Below are 18,459 nucleotides of genomic sequence, written 5' to 3'. Positions count from 1 at the left end.
GTACAAGAAGCTCCAGCAATGGGCAGTGACCCTGCAGGATATTCACTGGAGCCATGTCCAGTGTCCTAGCCAGGCTGAGCAGCTTGCTGGATGTTTGTCCTGAGCTGAAGAGAGGCCTTCCCCTTCAGTCCACTTGAGATTTTTTTACCATTGGGGGTGGTCCTTCAACTTTGCTGTTTTGACCTTTTCATTGCAATAAGTGAACAGTGCCTTTGTGCCTGTGCAAAATGAGATTTTTCCTTCCCAAGGATGTGGAATGCGACAACTGCAGTTGAAACTTGACAGCCCATGTAAAGGGCTCTGGCTTAGATAGGCACGAACTCTGGGCTGAAATGACTTTGTTCCAAAACAAAGAGTGGTTGCACTCTTCAGACCACTTCCTAGCCACGTGGGGAATGGTTAAACTGCTCCATCTACATAAAATGGGACCATCTATTGGGAAAATGTTTTTACTCAGCATTTTATCTCCTTTGCTGTTTGCCTGGAGATGTGCCGAGGGCCCTGGTTTACGTTTTGGTGTCACCCTGACAATAAACTCCTGTCTCTCCATAAAGCTCAGCCAACAACTCTCCTTCCCTGTGCAGGTCAGTAGGTTGCTGATTTTAGGAGGTGCAAATGTGAATTATCGGACGGAAGTTCTGAACAATGCCCCCATTTTGTGTGTCCAATCTCACCTGGGATACGCGGAGATGGTGGCTTTGCTCTTGGAGTTTGGGGCCAATGTTGATGCTGCTTCGGAGAGTGGCCTGACCCCCCTGGGCTACGCAGCTGCCGCTGGATTTCTGAGCATTGTGGTGCTGCTGTGCAAGAAACGGGCCAAGGTAAAGTGACCACATTGCTCAAAAGCTGATTTAAACTGCTCCACATTTGTTCAAGGCGGGGCAGGAGCTGCAGGCAGGACATGGAATGCTTACTAGGGAACATCCTCCAGCAGATGAAGGCAGGAGACTGCTTTTGGTGTTTTTTCTGTTAAAATGCAGTGTGTTTAAAATTCCCACATTGACACCAACTCCTGAGAGTCAGTAATTGGTGTCTGGAATTCAGGTCTGAGGTAGGAGCTGCCTAGTGATGCTGCTCTAGTGACCTACACAAGGATGTTCTGGAGAAATCCTTGAGCCTCACAAGGTTAAAATGGCAACCCTGCTTTTCCAGCACAAAACATTCTTTAAATATCTCCCTGAGACACATATTCCAAACATTTCCATCAGACTTGTCCTAGAAAAATCCCCTTTGTTTAGCTTTGTGATGAGTGTTTGGAGTTTTAATTGTATATAATGAGTCAAGTTGAAGAAGAAAATTGTGCTGATTTTTGAAGAGGAGCCCCTTGGAAACAATTTGTCGTTTCTCTGTGTATTTAATTTCAGTTCAAAGGGCAAAATATGGGTTTGTGTAATTTTGGTATGGATGTCAGAATGACAGAGGGACTGTTTAGATCTTGCTGGGTTGTGTAGTCTGTAATAATGTGAAGACAGTATGAAGGAAAAAAGTATTTTGCTTTTTTTGGGTATTTTGAGAGAATTCAGTGGCTGAAGTCTTGCCTCTTCTAGTTTTCCTTGAATATCCCTAACAGTACTGAGGAAATACCCCAAAACACAACTGGGTGTAATTTGAAGACTGAGATATTTGCAGAAAATTGCAATACTGATTACTGCAGGAGTTGAGAAAGGAGGAATATTGATACATTATTAATGAGAATGTGCTATAATATATGAAATATTTCTCACATGTATTATGTAATTGTAATTTAGTGGTGAGGCCCTGGCACAAGTTGCCCAGAGAAGCTGTGGTTGCCCCTGGATCCCTGGAATTATCCAAAGCCAGGTTTGATGGAAGTTAGAGCAACCTGGGATAGTGGAAGGTGTCCCTGCCCATGGCAGTGGAGTGGAATGAGATGGCATTTATGGTCCCTTCCAACCCAAACCATTCTGTGATTCTATGAATTAATATTAGTAAAATATATTCATATAATTATTATTATTTTTATGACAAATAGTAAATTGCAGAGCACAGAAGAGGTTAACCAGCAGGAGGATGATAACTGACCTGTCTTTCTGTGTTCTCCAAGTTCCTGCTATTGGGATAGCATCTAGAAAGCCCAGCTGATGTATTCAGGCATCGGGTGGAAACCATGCACTGAAATGCAACCAAATAAGTTCCTCCAGCGCTGTCAAGCACTGTCTCTATTTCCTATTGACTGTGCCTGCACTGGGTTAGCATTATGGTGTCTGACTGCAGGCTGAGGCACCTTTGGGCTTCTCAAAAGGGCTGATACCTAGAAAACAAGCTGGTTTTTTGTAGATTTGGCTAAAGGACATGATACCAGTGTATGTGATTTCAATGCACAAGAAAATTTGAATGATGGACTCCAGGACACAAGGGAAAAAATAATTTTGTAGTCTTTGAGCCTGAGGAAATTTGAAGAAACCTAAAAAAAGTAATGATAACTTCCCCAAAGCAAACATTTGTGGCCAAGGGGATGCCAGAGCCTGGGACATTGCTTTGGAGATGTTTGTTTTCTGGTCATGAAAGTGATAGTTTACCATAAAAATGCACATTTTGCATGTGGTATTATTTTGAAACCGGCATTGGAAACTCTGGAGAAGCAAAGATGTTTTATCCATGATTTGGTTTAATTGTATTTTGTCATCTTTGTTCAAGGTGGATCATTTGGACAAAAACGGGCAGTGTGCCCTGGTCCACGCCGCTCTCAGGGGACACTTAGAGGTGGTGAAGTTCTTGATCCAGTGCGACTGGAGCATGGCTGGGCAGCAGCAGGGAGTGTTCAAGAAGAGCCACGCAATCCAGCAGGCCCTGATTGCAGCTGCCAGCATGGGCTACACGGAGGTAGGACCTATTCTGCCTCTGTGGGGAGGAAACCAAGGGTTGGCTCTTTCCTGCCCACTCACCGAAGTGCCTGGAGGTGGAGTCCAGAATACTTCTGTCCTGCTCTTCCTTCCTGTCCCATCGCAGTGTTCAGAGATCCCTTTGGCAAACCCTGGGGTCTGGGCAGGTGTTCAGGAGAGGAAGCATAGCAAGCCTTTAAGTTGTCAGAATAAACTTTCAGAATAAACTTTTAAGCAGGGATAAGGTAGATGGACAGCACATTGCATGCACTGCTCCTCCAGCACAGATGGGGAGTGTGAGAACATGTAACCTTGGACTGTGTGTCAGGGGAGAGGAGACAGAGAGCATCCTCCTGCCATCCTGACAAAGATTTGTGATGGGGAAAATGATGTACAGAATAATTTAGGTTGGAAAAGACCATTAAGGTCACTGAGTCCAACCATTAACCCAGTCCCAAGCCCACCACTGCTGCTGGTCTCCTCTGCAGAGCCCCAGCAACCCAGGGCAGCCCCTGCTCCTTCTCCTTTCCTTGAGAATGGGCTTCTTTCCTACCAAATACCTCCTCTCAGCCTTATCTCCTCCAGGAGATGCATCCACTGCACACACCAGGTAATTGCCAACAGAGCAGACACAGTTACAAGGAACTGACCCTACCAAGTTTCATCATGTGCCATCATATTAAGACACTTGGTTGGGTTTTTTTGCTTGTACAGGGCAGCAGGTTCAGTGATTAATCTCGAGAAGAATATTTCCTTTATCTCAGGATGCCAGGCAGACTGTTTCCTTCTCCGTGTATTCTGAGCAGCTCGTGTGACAGTGTCAGCAGTTCTTGTACAACACATTCAAGTTCATGATCTGATGCATGGTTTTGTTTTAGATCGTCTCCTACCTGCTCGATCTTCCAGAAAAAGACGAAGAGGAGGTGGAAAGAGCACAGATCAACAGCTTTGACAGCCTTTGGGGAGAGACAGGTGATTTCTGTAGAAGCTGTAGCTTCTTTGTGCATGTTTGTATTTGTATTTACAGGCTTTCAGTCCCCTGGTGCTTCCTTGATCCCTGGCATTTTTTCTGATGAAGGATCAGTTCCTCTATTTTGATTCCAGGTGATTTACGGGTGTCAGCATGAAGCTTGCACTCAGCCTAAGTAAAACAGAAATTTAGGTTTTGAAAATCCTGAGCTTCTGCAGCTCCTGGCTCTTCTCAGGAGTGTGAGACTTGGAGCATTCTGACCAGTCACTAATTTCTCTGAAACACAAGATGGACACACAATTCTGCTCTTTCTCTCTTGATATTGGGCATAATTATCCAAAGCATCTCCCTGTTTCTCTCTCCCCGTCCCCATTACATGCAGCACTGTGATTGTTAAATTATCCATTGATTTTCTGAAAACGCCTCATTATTTATCACGGGCAATTAAAAAATATCCTTTTGTGCAATATTGCATTTCTGTATTGATAGGTACAATACAGAGTCCATTCTTTCCTAACTTCTCACAGAAAAACAAAGGGCAGCTATCCACCCCTTTAAATTCACTAAAATCTCTCTTTCTTGAGACATTCCAATTTGGAGTTGTTAGCTTTTAGCTCCAACAACCTCATAAATATTATCCTCTGCCATTTGCACTCAACTCACTTATCCATTTGCATCATTGGAGATGTTGTTGTCAGGTTAATATACCCAGGTAATGTTCCTGTCTGGGGAACAGAGCATAAGATTGTGATTCTTGTCAGCTTTGCTTAAAAATGACATGATCCAAGGGGACAGGGGCTGCCTGGAGTGTGGCTCAGCCTTTCATAAGGTTGTTTCTGGCTTGGAGGAGGCAGAAGTGGAGCAGGGTTGTATTCTGTGCTCGTTTGTACCTGTACCTTTGAAGATGTGGCCTTATTAGAGCCATGTGATAAATGGAATCTATCAGAGGGCATTGTCCTGAGCTCTAAAGAACAAGCTTGAGGGATGGATGACGTGTCCTGGGAAGGAGCCTGGCTGGGCTGCTGCAGGCCACTCACAGGGCACTGGGGAATGAGCCACTCCCTGCACCCATGGCAATGTAACAGAAGCAAGGGCATCGGGCCATTGTTAGAGGAAATAAAGGCAACAATAAATAAGCTATTTCAAAGTGCCCACGGGTGTCACATGTGATGGGACAGCAGCTTTATACCAATGACTCACAGTGTGATGGAGTGATGAGTCCTCAGATGGATCTTCCAGCATGGTCTCCAGTGTTTCAGTCCCAAGGAGTGTCTTGTAAATAGAACAGTGATCAGATCCCTTCAGAATGTGATCAAAAGCCGCGCAGATGTCTCCCTGCAAAGTAACCTCACAGGCAGCATCAGGCACTACTTCCCTTTCCCCTTCCCTCTCCCTTTCCCCTTCTCTCGCCTTCCTTTCCTTTCCCTTCATGTGCTGAGTAGCTCTGACATTCCCAACCTGCATTTTTCCATCTGTGTTGTCCTCCTTCCCATACCTCTGCCCCGCAAAATGCCAAAAGCTGGGCTAATCAGACATCTGGGAGCTTGTCTGTCAGAGAGGGTTTTCTGAGTAACTGGGACAGTTGGGAATGTGGATTTGTGATTGGCAAATCACACACTAATTGAGGAGCCATCTCAAAGGAATATCCATTTATACCATTTAAATTGGTAGTAGGTAAGATGAGAAAAAGAGAAAAAATGAGCCAGCCACCAAACTGAGCAGCCTTTTGTGTACATGAAACAAGTCTGTAAGTTCACATGAAACCCAAGACTCTTTTTCACATAATTGTATTATTATTATTTTCCCAAAAGTAAATAGAGAGTTTAAGTAAATTTGGAGAGAAATGCACATTTCCACCTAAAAATAGCAATCTGCTCTAAAAGTCTGAATCCTGGCTTGTCTGGGTTTTGATACTTGTTGCTCATCTTCCACAGAGCAGAGCCGAGTGCCTGGCTTAGCAATATCAGCCTGATGTCATCCAAATGGCAGTGCCAAGTGACATCATAAGTTTAGGAATTGCTGACAGCACACTATAGCCAACTCCAGATGGAGTATTTCCCTCTGGGACAAAACTAATATCAAAACCCAGCAGCAAAGTATCTGAGTCACTTGTGCTATCTCCATCAGAGTTGGAGGTGCAAAAAACATCTCCATCAAACTGTTTGTCTTGCTGCCAGGCTGTGAAACAGATACACATGCTGGATAGAAGCAATTTAATGATTCCTTCTCTAGATAAAGTTTTTTCTAGAAGAAAACACTGCAGCAGAGGCAGAACTTGCTATTGCAGATCCCTGGTGTAGGAGGCCATGGCTTGATGTTGCTCACTGACGGAGACAGGCACGTCCACACGTGAACCCAGTCTCAGGCTCTGTTTGAGCTGTTTTGAGAAACACAACAGTTGTTAAATGGTGTTTATGCCAAGACTTGGTTAATGCACAGTGAGTTGTCCTTCTGGCACTACACCCTCATGGAAAAGCTGCAAAATGAACATTCCTGTTTACCAGCCCAGGATTCTGGTTGCTGCTCCTTAGCTGTGCTCAGTGGACTCACCTTGGTTGTGCTAGGCCATGGGAGCTCTCCAGCAGACAGTAAAACTTCAAACAAGCCCATTTCCATCCTCCTCAGTTCCTGCTGAAGGAGCAAGGTCTGGCTGCTCAGTAGCACAGGAGCTTTTGGGCTTCCCTTGAGCTGGAGCTGCGAAGGATAGTCTGGAGCCACAATACCCACACCAGTTGCTTGGACCCTGAGGAACAGAGCAGCAAGAAGATATTTCAGTGCAGGCAGAAGGGATTGCAAGGGAGATTGGAGAAATCATGGATCAAATCATCCTGTTTCAGTAAACAAAGTTCTTCTCCAAAGAACATTTCCTGACAAACACCAGATACTGGAGTGATTTACAATATTTTCATTGTTGCAAACATAAGTAATTTTGATGTAAAATACCTCGAATTAACCTGCAACATTTCAAGTGCAGGCAGGTTTGGAAATAGAAACCAGCAGCCCTGCATGCCGATCCCTCTGCCTCCTTCTATATTTGTAGCTTACGTTTAAAACCCACATGGATCTGATTATAGATTTTGCAGAATGTTCTGCTTGCGGCAGCAAAATTATTTTTCTTTTAACTCTTGGTGTCTCTCAACACTGAGAGAAGAAAATTCAGCCATAATGTGGAAGAGAATTGAGAATTAATTAAATTCCCCAACATTAACAATGTTGCAGTTGGAAACCCATTAACACCTTGTAATCAGCCAACCCACAGAAATGTACTTTAAAGGAAAAACAAGCGGCATCAGTCAGAAATAGACTCCCACCTTCTGCTCCAACTCCTACCAGAAGCAGTAGAGTGTGGAGCCAGTGGAGCTGTGCTGAAGTGCACAGAAAGTTAGGGAGAGGGAGGAACCAGAAGATCTAAAATTAATACCAAAATAAGTCACTGGCAGGTCCTGAACTTGGAACTATTTTCAGATTGAATGTGTATTCTCTAACTCAGCCACACTTCTGAGTTAATAGAGCACATTTTGTCAGGGAAAGAGCTCTCGGGTGTGAGAGCTCTCAGACGCCTCCCTAGGCCTACTAGAGCAGCTTCTGAGGGGTCCAAATTTCTCCTAGATGTTAAAAACACTTCACTGATGTTTTGGGCTGATCAAAACCACCGCAAGAAGGTCTTGTCAAGTACCTGAAGATCTGTGTTCCCTCTGGATATTGTGTCCCTACTCAGACACATTTGGCCTCACAGCCTGTGACTTTGGCATTAGTGAAAATGGTAGCAGATCCATGATCACATTTCTTTGCAGCCAAACCTGAACCTCAGTCACACCTTTAACCTCAGACAGCCTTTGAACCTCAGTCACACGTGCCTGTAGATTATTTTATACTTACTGCAGTTCTCATTGCATTTCACTGCAACTTACAGAAAACAAGAAAAGCTGATTGTCCCAAACAGCCTCTTTCCATGACATTATGTAAACTTTTCATGGAAGAGTTCACCTTTGAGGTAGCTAAAATGACAAGAGTTGAAACTGTACCAATCCAGCCCATTTTCTTTGTTCATTTCACCTGCCGTGAGGTAAGTGTGGCATTTCAGGCCCCATGACCTTGGTATCCAGCAGAAGGACCCATATCTCCAGATAGGAAAACATTCCAGTGAGCATGCGGCTCTGTCCTTAACTGCTTTCCTCTCTCGTGCAGCTCTGACAGCAGCAGCAGGGCGCGGGAAGCTGGAGGTGTGTCGGCTGCTCCTGGAGCAAGGTGCTGCGGTGGCACAGCCCAACCGCCGCGGGGTCGTCCCGCTCTTCAGCGCCGTCAGACAGGGCCACTGGCAGGTGAGCGGGGTCATCACACCTTGGGGTGGCCAGAGATGTCGGGTCAGGCCATCCCTTCTGTCTTGCTGAAACAGGCATGGTGAAGACAAGCCCCTGCTCCTTTGGGGAATGGTCAGAGCAAAAAGCAGTGATGCTGATGCTTCAATCACCCCAAGCTCTGGCTGGCTGCAGACAGGTTTGCTTAAGTCCTGTGTTATCATGGAATCATGGAAAGGTGGGAGATTTTAGAATATGGGATGTGCTCTGCTCTTCTTTGGTTCTGGCATCTTCCAGCTGGGTCTGCATGTGCAATTTGTGTCCTGGCTTTGTGTGTTGCAGATTGTGGATCTCCTGCTCACACACGGTGCTGATGTGAACATGGCAGACAAGCAGGGCCGGACGCCACTGATGATGGCCGCGTCTGAGGGACACCTGGGCACTGTGGAGTTTCTGCTTGCGCAAGGTTAGAGCACATGTTGGGAAGTGTTGGAGACCAGCTATGGCACATCCCACCACACCAGCTCTGACACAGCTGGAGTTTGTGATGTCAGGGTGGGGATTGCAATCCCACGGCTGGGAAAGCACCATGTCCAGCTCACTGGAGAGCAAGGCTGGAATAGTCATAGCCTTAATGTTGGCTCTCTGTTATGTTGTCTGCTTGGTGCTCTCACCCATCTGAGTTAGCAAATAAAATAACCACAGGTACTTTGAGCAGTGGGTTAAGAATGTGCCTTTGAACTATGCTGGGAGCTTTCCCGTTAGACAAAAATGAACACAGGATGAGATTGAACTGTTGGCATCGCTGCAGAAGGGCAGCAGGGCAAGAGCTGGAGATGTGTGGTAACACTTCCATTTTTAGGTCTCGTATGGTTGCCCATGTTTTTGACACCAGCACCAGTAGGAGGATAAGGCCCCAGCACAGGGAAGGATTTGGTGAATTTGCTGAAAATAAATCAGAATTATTTTGAAGATAAGCCTACTCTGCACCCACAGCTTCCTCTGTGCTTCCCCTGTCCTTTCAGTGATGACTCTCCTTCACTGAGGGCTACTCAGCCAATAGGAATGTGGGTCAGTTTTGCTCATTCATGCTGTACCTATTTGAGGTGAGTTAGAACAATTTGTTCTAACAAATTGAGAGCACAATCAGTTGTTACTGTTGCAGTTCCTTAGAGACTTCTTTGTCTTTCATTTTGGACAAATGGCCAATGCTTGTTTGGTTTGGTTGGGTATTTATTTAATACTCTTTTCTAGAAACAGCATTCAATTGTTGTATTCTTATTTGATATTGTTATTTCAGGTAAGATCCCTTTTTGGGAAGGGATATTTTCTTCATTTCATAAATGCCTGTGTCTGCCCTCTTATCCAAAAAGTGAGACACTTGAATATTTTGTGTAATAGTTCTTAAGAACATTTTTCTCTGTAAAATTGGCAATAACAAGTTTCCCATTGCCTGTCTGTCTGTCCTGAGCCACAGCCAGTAGGATCCTTGCTGCTTAGTGCTGTAATCTGCACAGGGATGTGACAAAGATCAGTTTGAGCTTCTTAGGAATTAATTCAATTAATTCTTTTCTGGTGTTCTGTTATTTTTAAACCTCAAATTAACACTCTCCATCTTTGAGATGAAATGTGGCTGCTTTTGCAGCTTGACTAATAAATCTGTGTTAAAAGGCTTAAACTAAGGGTGGATGTTTTTCCCCAAACTTGAGAACTGTGCACACTGCTTGACACTAACTCATTCAGAGGTTCAAAATACCAGATAATCTGATCTGGGCTATGGGATCACCAGCAAATGCGCATAATGTTTCTCTGACTCTTTGGACACTGAGAGCTCAGAAAGTCAAAAATATGAAAATTTTTACTTTAAAAGGTCCATTCTTCTAAATAGCTTAATAACCTCCACTGCATACACTCTTACACATGGTCCTGAAAACTTAACTCAAGCCTGGGCAGAGTATGGTGATATATGATGTGTTTAATTAAAATGGCTTTGACAAGCCTGCCCAATGTTCTGTTAAAATCAAAGTGTGTGAACATAAGCCATAAGCATTAGTTAGTATGTTGCAAAGCAAATCTCATTTGACTGTACTTGATTAACACAGTCAGCATTTGTAAACACGTTTTATTAGCAAAGTTGCAGTCATCAATCAATTTGAAACCCAAAATTTTGGAGTTACCTATGGCTTGACACCCAGAAACAAACAAACAAACAAACAAACAGGTTGTGCCAGCAGAGAGACCTCTCAGTCTGCTCTCAGCTGGGCAACCTGTATGGACCAGGGACATGTCAGCTGGAATGAACAGGAATGGTCAGGAAATTCACATCACTCCCCCACTTTCTGAACATTTTAGAGGCAGGGAATCTCATGCTTGGAGGTTTGGAGTTTGCCTCCAGGAGAAAAGCACTGCAGCAGCAATTCATCCCAGCTGCTGTCAGGAGCATCCTGCAGGTAGCTGCAGCTCCTCAGAGGAGCAGAGCTGATACAGATCATCTCTGCACACCCAGAGCCAGAGGCCTGACTGTGCCATGGCAACAGGAGCTGTCTGCATGCCATGAAGAGGAGTGTTCACTTAAAGATGCTGTTCAGCTCTCATATCCATATCCATATGCCATGTGGAGCAATACAGACCTGTTGGTATGGCAGCACCATTTCCTCATCCAAGAAAATGTCAAGTTCCCCTCTCCTTGGCTTGAAGTTGGCAGTAGTGTATCCCACAACATTTTATTTGTAATGGGTAAAGTTCAGGGAGAAATACTGCTGGAAATTGAGTACTTTTGGGTAAAGGGGAGGGCAGTGAAGAAGGGAAAATATGTGCTTTTTTAGGAGAACTGAGCTGAATTGACATAATTCCCTATGGCGACCTGCTGAAACAGCAAAATGGTCTTCATCTCTGACTCATGCAGGCTGGAATGGGGCTGGATTAAGTAAAAAAAAAAAACAGTTTAAAAGATCATGTCTCAGATGAGGGATGTCAGATCCACCATGCTGTTGAGATGTTTGCCAGGAAAGCTCACACAGGTAGGCGTGAAAAAGTTTGCAGCTTGGCGTGAATCAACTCATTTGCCACAGTTCCCATTAGTGTGTCTGAAGTTGCCACAGAAGGTGGGATCTGTGGTGGGAGATACGTTAATAAAGGAATTAATAATTATGTACAGAGCTCTCTGAAAACAAGCTGTCATTGCTGAGCAGAGGGTTTGTGGTACCACAGTTCTAAACAGCAGAGAGCTCAGAAGTGAACTGCTGCTTGTTCTTTCAGGTGCCTCCATTTCTCTGATGGACAAAGAGGGCTTGACAGCCCTCAGCTGGGCCTGCCTGAAGGGCCACCTGCCTGTGGTGCGTTCCCTGGTGGAGAACGGAGCTGCCACAGACCATGCGGACAAGAATGGCCGCACACCGCTGGACCTGGCAGCATTTTACGGCGATGCTGAAGTGGTGAGGGGCCTGTGATACACTTAGAGAAAATGGGCAGTTGGTGTAAAAGCCGTTAAATACAGTTCAGCTTGATGCAGCAATGAACATGTGGAGTCCTGGCCCTCCATATGGGAAGGTGCTTTCACAGAAGCTGATCTTTATTATCCAATCTAAATCTACTCTTTTTCAGTTTAAAGTAATTCCCTCTTGTCCCCTCATTCCAGGCCCTTGTCCAAAGTCTCTTTACAACCTCAGAGCCTCTTTAGGCATTGGAAGGTATTCCTGGAGCCTTCCCTTTTCCAGGCTGAACAATCCCAGTTCTCCCAGCCTCCATAACAGAAGTGCTCTAGTCTTTGGAGCATCTCCATGGCATTCTCTGGACTTGCTTTAGCAGGTCAATGTCCTTCATGTGTTTGGAACCCCAGAGCTGGATGCAGCCCTCCAGTCTCACCAGAGGCCAGAGTGGAGTAGAGGCACAGAATCCCCTCCCTTGACCTGCTGCCCACAATGTACCCTCAGACCCCATGGAGGTGCTTTTAGCCAGACAGTGGAGAACACGAAGCTTTTGCTGATCCTACATCCCCAGCAGTGCATGAGGGTCTCACCCAGGAGCAGAACTGACTGTTGGGATTCTCGTTGCAGGTTCAGTTCCTGGTGGACCATGGGGCCATGATCGAGCATGTTGACTACAGTGGGATGCGGCCCCTTGACAGAGCAGTGGGCTGCCGTAACACCTCGGTTGTTGTCACCCTCCTGAAGAAAGGAGCAAAGATAGGTAGGGACAGGGGAACACTGCCATTGGCTCTGTGGTCTGGCAGGACTCAAGAAATGGGGCTGGCATCCTAAAAAATACAAGTGTAACCCAGAGGCAGCTCAGCCCCAGCCGCTGCTTCACACTCCGAAAGCAGACGGCGAGTCAGGACTGCGTGGTTCTCTTTAGTAAAATGGGGAGCGTATTTTTTTTCCTATCGTATTACTTAGCAAAAGTTAATCAATAAACAACTGTTTCTTTGGCAAGGTCTTTCCTCTGGTAATGGTTTTTCTATCTTTACTAGTCTGAGTTGCCAAGTGTACTCTGTCCATGCCTTGCTGTGAGCTGCTGCATTCACTTGCTCTGTGTATGCTTCCAGACCTCAGTGTACCTGCACTGCGCCACACAGCTGCTCACGTTATGTTTTCCTGTGAAAGGGGATTTTGCTGGTGCATTGGCTTCCTCGCTGCCTGCCTCTCACAGCTGCTTTTTTCCTTCTTTTTTTTTTTCACCTTCATCCATTTTTTCCCCCTCTCTCCTACAACTTTTTGTTTTCTCCTTTCTTTGAAGGTTGTCAGACGTTACCGAGTCGCCCACGAGGTATATCTCATTGCTGTCAGCATCAGCTTCGATCTGATAGCTTTGTCAGCCTTGCTTTCTCCTGTTTGATTTAGCCTGCATGCATCCCCAACACCTCTAATCTTTTAATTTACCTCACCTTCAAATAATTTTTTTAATGACTGTTGCAGAGAATAACTTGAACTCAAAAACTAACCTCCTTCCCCCAAAACGTACTGAATCTACTTATAGAATATTGTTGACTTATTTTTCACCCACACTAATGAGTTGTCCTCAAATTTTTGCTACCCCTTCCCTCCCAGTATTAGTCCTTGAGATACGAGCTGGCTGTGCAGAGCCAGAGTGTCCTCAGCCCAACGACGCCTTCGGCACCAGCAGCACTTAGACACGACCTTTCCTTTGTCATTTTTTCTGCCTTAATGGATTTTCTACTCTTTCACATCTTGTGAAGCTGGAAATCACAATCCACTTAACCACAAACTGCCTATCAACAGTTGAACTGCAGATTCTTTAGTACACTTCCAGAGATCTGAATTTAGAAATGCTTTTATGTAACCACTCTGATTTTTCCTTTAAATATGGTTTGTTTCCCTCATCCCAGCCTGTTCCACATTCAGCACTGCCCTCTAGTGGAAATGGCTCCATTCTTTCCCAGACCATAGGGGTTAGCCTTAATGACTGCAAGGGAAAACCATTGCAGTGGGGATGACGTTAATTTAAGTGCCAGAGGAATCATCAGCTTAATCCTTTGGAGCACTCTGCCCTTTGACCTCGCCAAGTTGTTCTCTCCAGCAGAAATTCCCACCCCAGGGTATTTTTTTCCACCCAGCTTCCTACCACCCTTGCATTGTATGAGTTCTTTACCCATCATGCATCCTGTACACTACAGGTCCAGCAACATGGGCAATGGCAACCTCCAAACCAGACATCATGATCATCCTGTTGAGCAAGCTGATGGAGGAGGGAGACATGTTTTATAAGGTGAGAAGCGTGGGTTTGGGATCATGAAACAGGTGCAACTTGCAGCATCACTTGGTGTGAGGTTTTGGCCATGTTAGGTCAGCCGTTGGTCCTCCCCAGCCTAAATGGTTCCGTGATTCTAACGCTGCTGCTTTAACCCATAGCAGGTAAAAGCCACAGCATTCCTTGTGTTCCAGACTGGAGAAGGGGGATTGATTGCCCAAATCTGTAACAAGGCTGAAGCAAAGCCAAGTTGCACTGGATTTGAGCCAGCACTTCATTTCCTCTTTGAAAACTGCAGGACCCAAGTGTTTGTTGGGAGTGCAGCTGCCATTGCATCAGGTCTGGCAGCCTTGTCATTACCTAGTGGGCTCACGGCTGGGGATCAAGGCAATGGGATAGGGTATCCCAGAAAAACTCCTGGAATAAACTTTTTACGATGAAAACAGATTGTCGGGACACAATGTCATGTGTCACGCTTTGTCATGTCCTTTAGCCAATGGGAGGCATTCCACTGTTACAGTTAAGAGAGTCTTTTTTTGCTCTGTGTTTGTTTTAAGCCAGTCTTTAAAACCTGGCGATTTGCACACACACAGAAAATGTGCAAATACAACAATGATTCACTGTTAGGCTCTAAGGGTGAAGCAGAAAATATGCAAAGCTGGCATTGTAACCGGAGTTTTCTGCCAGAGATACTTGATACAGCTGAGAAACCTGAGTCTACACGTTTTTTAAACTCACTATTCGTAGCTGCAAAACTTATGTCTGGATCGTGAGGAGCTGTGTGTGTCCTAGATCCCATCCTGCCCTCTTTCTCTCACCCTGGCTGTCAGCTTCCCCCCTTCAGGGTGTACATCGTCCCATTCCAAAATTAGTTGCCCAAAATAGCAATGATGAGTCACCTTTGAAGGAGACTGTTGGATGCCAGTAATTACAAACTGAACCCAGTTAACAGACTTAGATGTAGAGTTTTAAACATCTGAAGTCCAGGGAGGTGAATCTCACCCTGTTTGTCCAAGTTCAGAACCATGAGGGTGGTGTAACATTTATCTTTGCTATTGCAGAGGCTTCTCTGAGCCCCAGAGCTCCACCCAAAGTCCCACAATTTGTGTTCCTTACCCTCCTGGATGTGTATTAAGCTTTGGGTGGAGGCTGTTTTCCAGGAATGGGTAATTGATCACCCAGCTCAAAAGACCATCCAGCCAGGAACCAGATGGAGTTGTATCGAGTTAACACCATTTGTCCATGTTTCCTGCTGTAGTGTGACAGCTCTGTATGAAGTGGGAGATCCCAACTTGCACATGGCATCTGCCTTTCCAGCTCAGATGTTCCCTTGGACAAACATTGTGCCTTTCCTTTCTAGGAAAGAGCTAAATAGTGAAGTTGCACTTCCTTAGCTACCTAAAACATTGGTGGGGCTGGAGAGTGAGTTCTCTGCAGGGAAGTAAACTCAACCCAAGGATGAGTTTTGATGTGTTTTCCCTCTAATAGAAAGGTAAAGTGAAAGAGGCTGCCCAGCGCTACCAGTATGCTCTGAAAAAATTCCCCAGAGAAGGGTTTGGAGAAGACCTGAAAACCTTCCGTGAGCTGAAGGTGTCGCTGCTTCTCAACCTCTCCCGGTGTCGAAGGAAAATGAACGTAAGTGTCCCCTCTTTTCATGGCCTTAAGCACAACCTGACAGCTTTGTACCTCTGCAGGGACATGACCACCCATAATCATGCTTTGGCTTCTCAGATCTCTCCTCTCTGTAACCTGGTTGTCCTTCACAGAGCACTGACATTTTATAATTCCAAAGCAGTAATGATTTAATATGCATTTCAGATGATGAAAAATTCATTGTTATGTTTGTAGCTCTTTGAATTTTTCATTACTCCCTTTTGATGATGATATTCACATCGTCACATGGGGTGGAGGCATTTTCCAGATTTCTGGGGCAGCGGTGAGGAGGAGCCAGGAGATGTGCTCCTTTGAATACTAATTAATTTCAAATGAAGGAGCATATGCTTAGGGGGTTAGCACTTCCCCAGGGCAGTGACTCATCCAGAAACACCCCCACAAGACTCCCTCTCCTCCAAGAACTTCCAGATCCCTGTCACTCTCCCCACTCCAATCTGGCAGCATCCAGCAGCCAGCTCGTGCAGATGCCTGTTCTGCCAGCACACAAATGCCACCTTCGCCTGGCTTGGCATGCAGGGGCTTTCACCTCCACAAATTAAAGTCTCCATGAGCTCAAAAAGCAACATCGCCACGGTCGTGAGCCAGCAAAGGTTACACTGGAGGGGAAGGAGCTTTTGGGACACCTTAATTTCTTTTTCTGTGAGGAAGAAAGATGGAAAATAATGGGAGTAAAATCTTAATGCTGGTACACACAATTAGGAGAAAAAGTGTGAACCTTCTCTTTAAACCAGTCAATTCACAGCTAAACAGCTCCAGCTCTTGTCCTGTGCTTTGAGGACAAGATTTTTGGTTTATAATTAACTGGAGAATGCCAGGTTTTGTGATAGAAAATTTCAGAGGGTTGTAATTGCTCCTGCAGTTTTTGCACCTGTAGTTGAGACCATAAAGATACCTGTCTCATGACTGCATTCCCAATTCAGTCTGTTGGACAATAACTCCTCAGTAACTGCTACCACAGAAACATAAGCTTCTGCAGAAATAGAGGCTTCCCCAGGCAGGGCATGCCCATAGCAAGAGTTTCCCAAGTTTTTGAACAAATCAGGAGTAGCACTATTCAGTCCTTTCTCTCAGAGCTGCTCAGTTTATAGCCCAGTTCAGCAATCCAAAGCAGTGTTTGGCTGTGAAAAGAAATCCCTTCCACTGGGAAGAGTTCTCCATCACAAGTTCTGAGCATATTGTGACATGAAGCATTCAGGACAAGGCGAGGGAGGGTGGTGACAGGGTCTGAAACAGAGCTGATAGTCTGGTCTCATGGCACTGCCCCTGTAAAGCACCCAGACTGTCACCCTGTCCCTGCTCCCAAACTATTCTCCCAGGTGAGCTGTAGTGGAGAAGTGAGGAACAGTGGGACTGGTAAGAGACCTTTGCCAGGCAAGTCCTGTTGTAGCTAATGCAGCCCAGTCCTTCACAGGCGGTTTTCTTCAGCCCCTCAAAGAATGTCAGTGTGTTCAGGGAAGCAGAAGGGCATGGGAAAGGTTTCCTATTGCTTTCAACTATGGGAAAAGATCGTTCGTGAGATAACATTCCAGCCTCTGCAAGACCAGATGTTTCCTCAAGACTGTAGGTTGTTGGAGAGGGATTTGCATGCACTTGTTGGAGACACAATGAGAACGGAGCCAGTGGCTCACTGCCTTCTGTGGGCAATGACAGCAACTGGCATTACCACATGCCTGAGTCTTCGAAAATGCCATCATAGCTCCCTATCTGTAAGTGATGTTGAATTCATGTGAAACATTCCGATACCATCGAGTTTTCCATGCAATATGAAAAAAAGTCCATACAAAATTTGGTTTTTTCCAATGCTGTATGTGTTTCTATTTCTAAATTTATTCGGTTACTTACCTGCACACCTATTCAAATGACAGGATTTTGGAATGGCGGAGGAATTTGCCACTAAAGCACTGGAGCTGAAACCGAAATCTTATGAAGCTTACTATGCAAGAGCAAGGGCCAAACGCAGCAGCAGGTGAGGAGGGACAGAGAGAAGGGTGTGAGGGGCTGGTTTCTGCAAGCTTGTGACATCAGTGTGGGCACCCACCCTGAAAAGCCACGCAGTGCCCCCCTGGGAAGAAATGGCCAAGGAACATTCATTAATGAGATCACAAACTTCCCTAACTCCAAAGTAATGCCCTCCCTCATTTGGGGATTTCTGAATCCAAATGTTTTGAGAGGTTTGTCTTAGTGGAATTTTGTCTGTCCGTCCTACAGCACTGGAGACTTGGACACCAAAGTGGGGTGTTCTTTCTCAAAGTACACTTTAGTTTGACCACAGCTTGGACTAAAAACAGAATATGATTCATGGCCTGTGTTGTGCTAGAGGGCAGACTCATCCATCATAGTGGTCTCCTCTAGCCTTAAAATCTGTGCATCTCTGACTTGCAGCCCTTTCTGCCCAGCAGATGCTGCTGACCAGCCTTTTCTCTAGCGTTTTCCCCCATCTGGGTGGGTTTTGCCAGATCACAGTCATGAACCAAAACACATGGTTTTGCTCCAAAGTGAACAGTGTCCCTGTAAATAACAACCCCCTTCCCAAACCCCCATATCCCTGTTACACCTCCTAGGCTGGCCTTTCCCTCACAAAGGCTTCCCCAGGCAGTTCACAGCCTCTAGCACATTGCTTGATTTCTTTGTTCCAAAGAAGTTAGCCAAATCCACTACAAAACTGGAGAGACAAGCCTTGCCCAGAGTGCAGAGCCGTGGCAGCCCCTGAGCGTTGGAGCCAGGCCTGATGCTGTGTGGTCTTGGCATCCAGCAGAAGTTAAATTTTCACTGGCGTAAGTGGTTGTAGCTCTGTCAGAGCTTGTTTACAGCAGGGTGAGCTGGGCTTGTGGTGATCAATGTGTTGGTGTCCCCTTTGCTAGCACAGAGGTGAAGTTCATTGTGGTGCTAGTGGTGCCAATTAATTAGCCCCTAGCACACGCTGCAGAGGACAGGCACTTTTGCTACTCTGGGTTGTGCCATCTCAGGA

The 18,459-nt window shown here is 45.5% G+C and overlaps 1 protein-coding gene across 11 annotated transcripts in view; it reads left to right on the top strand.

Moving 5' to 3' along the window:
• The window catches only part of TANC2 (tetratricopeptide repeat, ankyrin repeat and coiled-coil containing 2), a 131,856-nt gene that overhangs the window by 105,587 nt on the left and 7,810 nt on the right, over positions 1–18,459 (top strand). For 9 of the 11 annotated variants that reach the window (XM_085039996.1, XM_085039993.1, XM_085039990.1 and 6 more), the window contains 11 exons: positions 585–821; positions 2,659–2,844; positions 3,722–3,815; positions 8,002–8,135; positions 8,454–8,577; positions 11,370–11,545; positions 12,167–12,299; positions 12,846–12,875; positions 13,744–13,835; positions 15,306–15,452; positions 17,357–17,457. In XM_085039996.1, coding sequence (XP_084896122.1) covers positions 585–821; positions 2,659–2,844; positions 3,722–3,815; positions 8,002–8,135; positions 8,454–8,577; positions 11,370–11,545; positions 12,167–12,299; positions 12,846–12,875; positions 13,744–13,835; positions 15,306–15,452; positions 17,357–17,457 — 1,454 coding nt within the window. The remainder of the gene's footprint in view (positions 1–584; positions 822–2,658; positions 2,845–3,721; positions 3,816–8,001; positions 8,136–8,453; positions 8,578–11,369; positions 11,546–12,166; positions 12,300–12,845; positions 12,876–13,743; positions 13,836–15,305; positions 15,453–17,356; positions 17,458–18,459) is intronic. The other 2 variants (XM_085039995.1, XM_085039989.1) reach the window with 1 other exon arrangement.

The sequence above is a fragment of the Lichenostomus cassidix genome, chromosome 27 (assembly GCF_008360975.1).
Source record: "Lichenostomus cassidix isolate B80296 chromosome 27, HeHo_3.0, whole genome shotgun sequence".
NCBI lineage: Eukaryota > Metazoa > Chordata > Aves > Passeriformes > Meliphagidae > Lichenostomus > Lichenostomus cassidix.
This window is presented reverse-complemented; position numbering and strand designations above follow the sequence as displayed.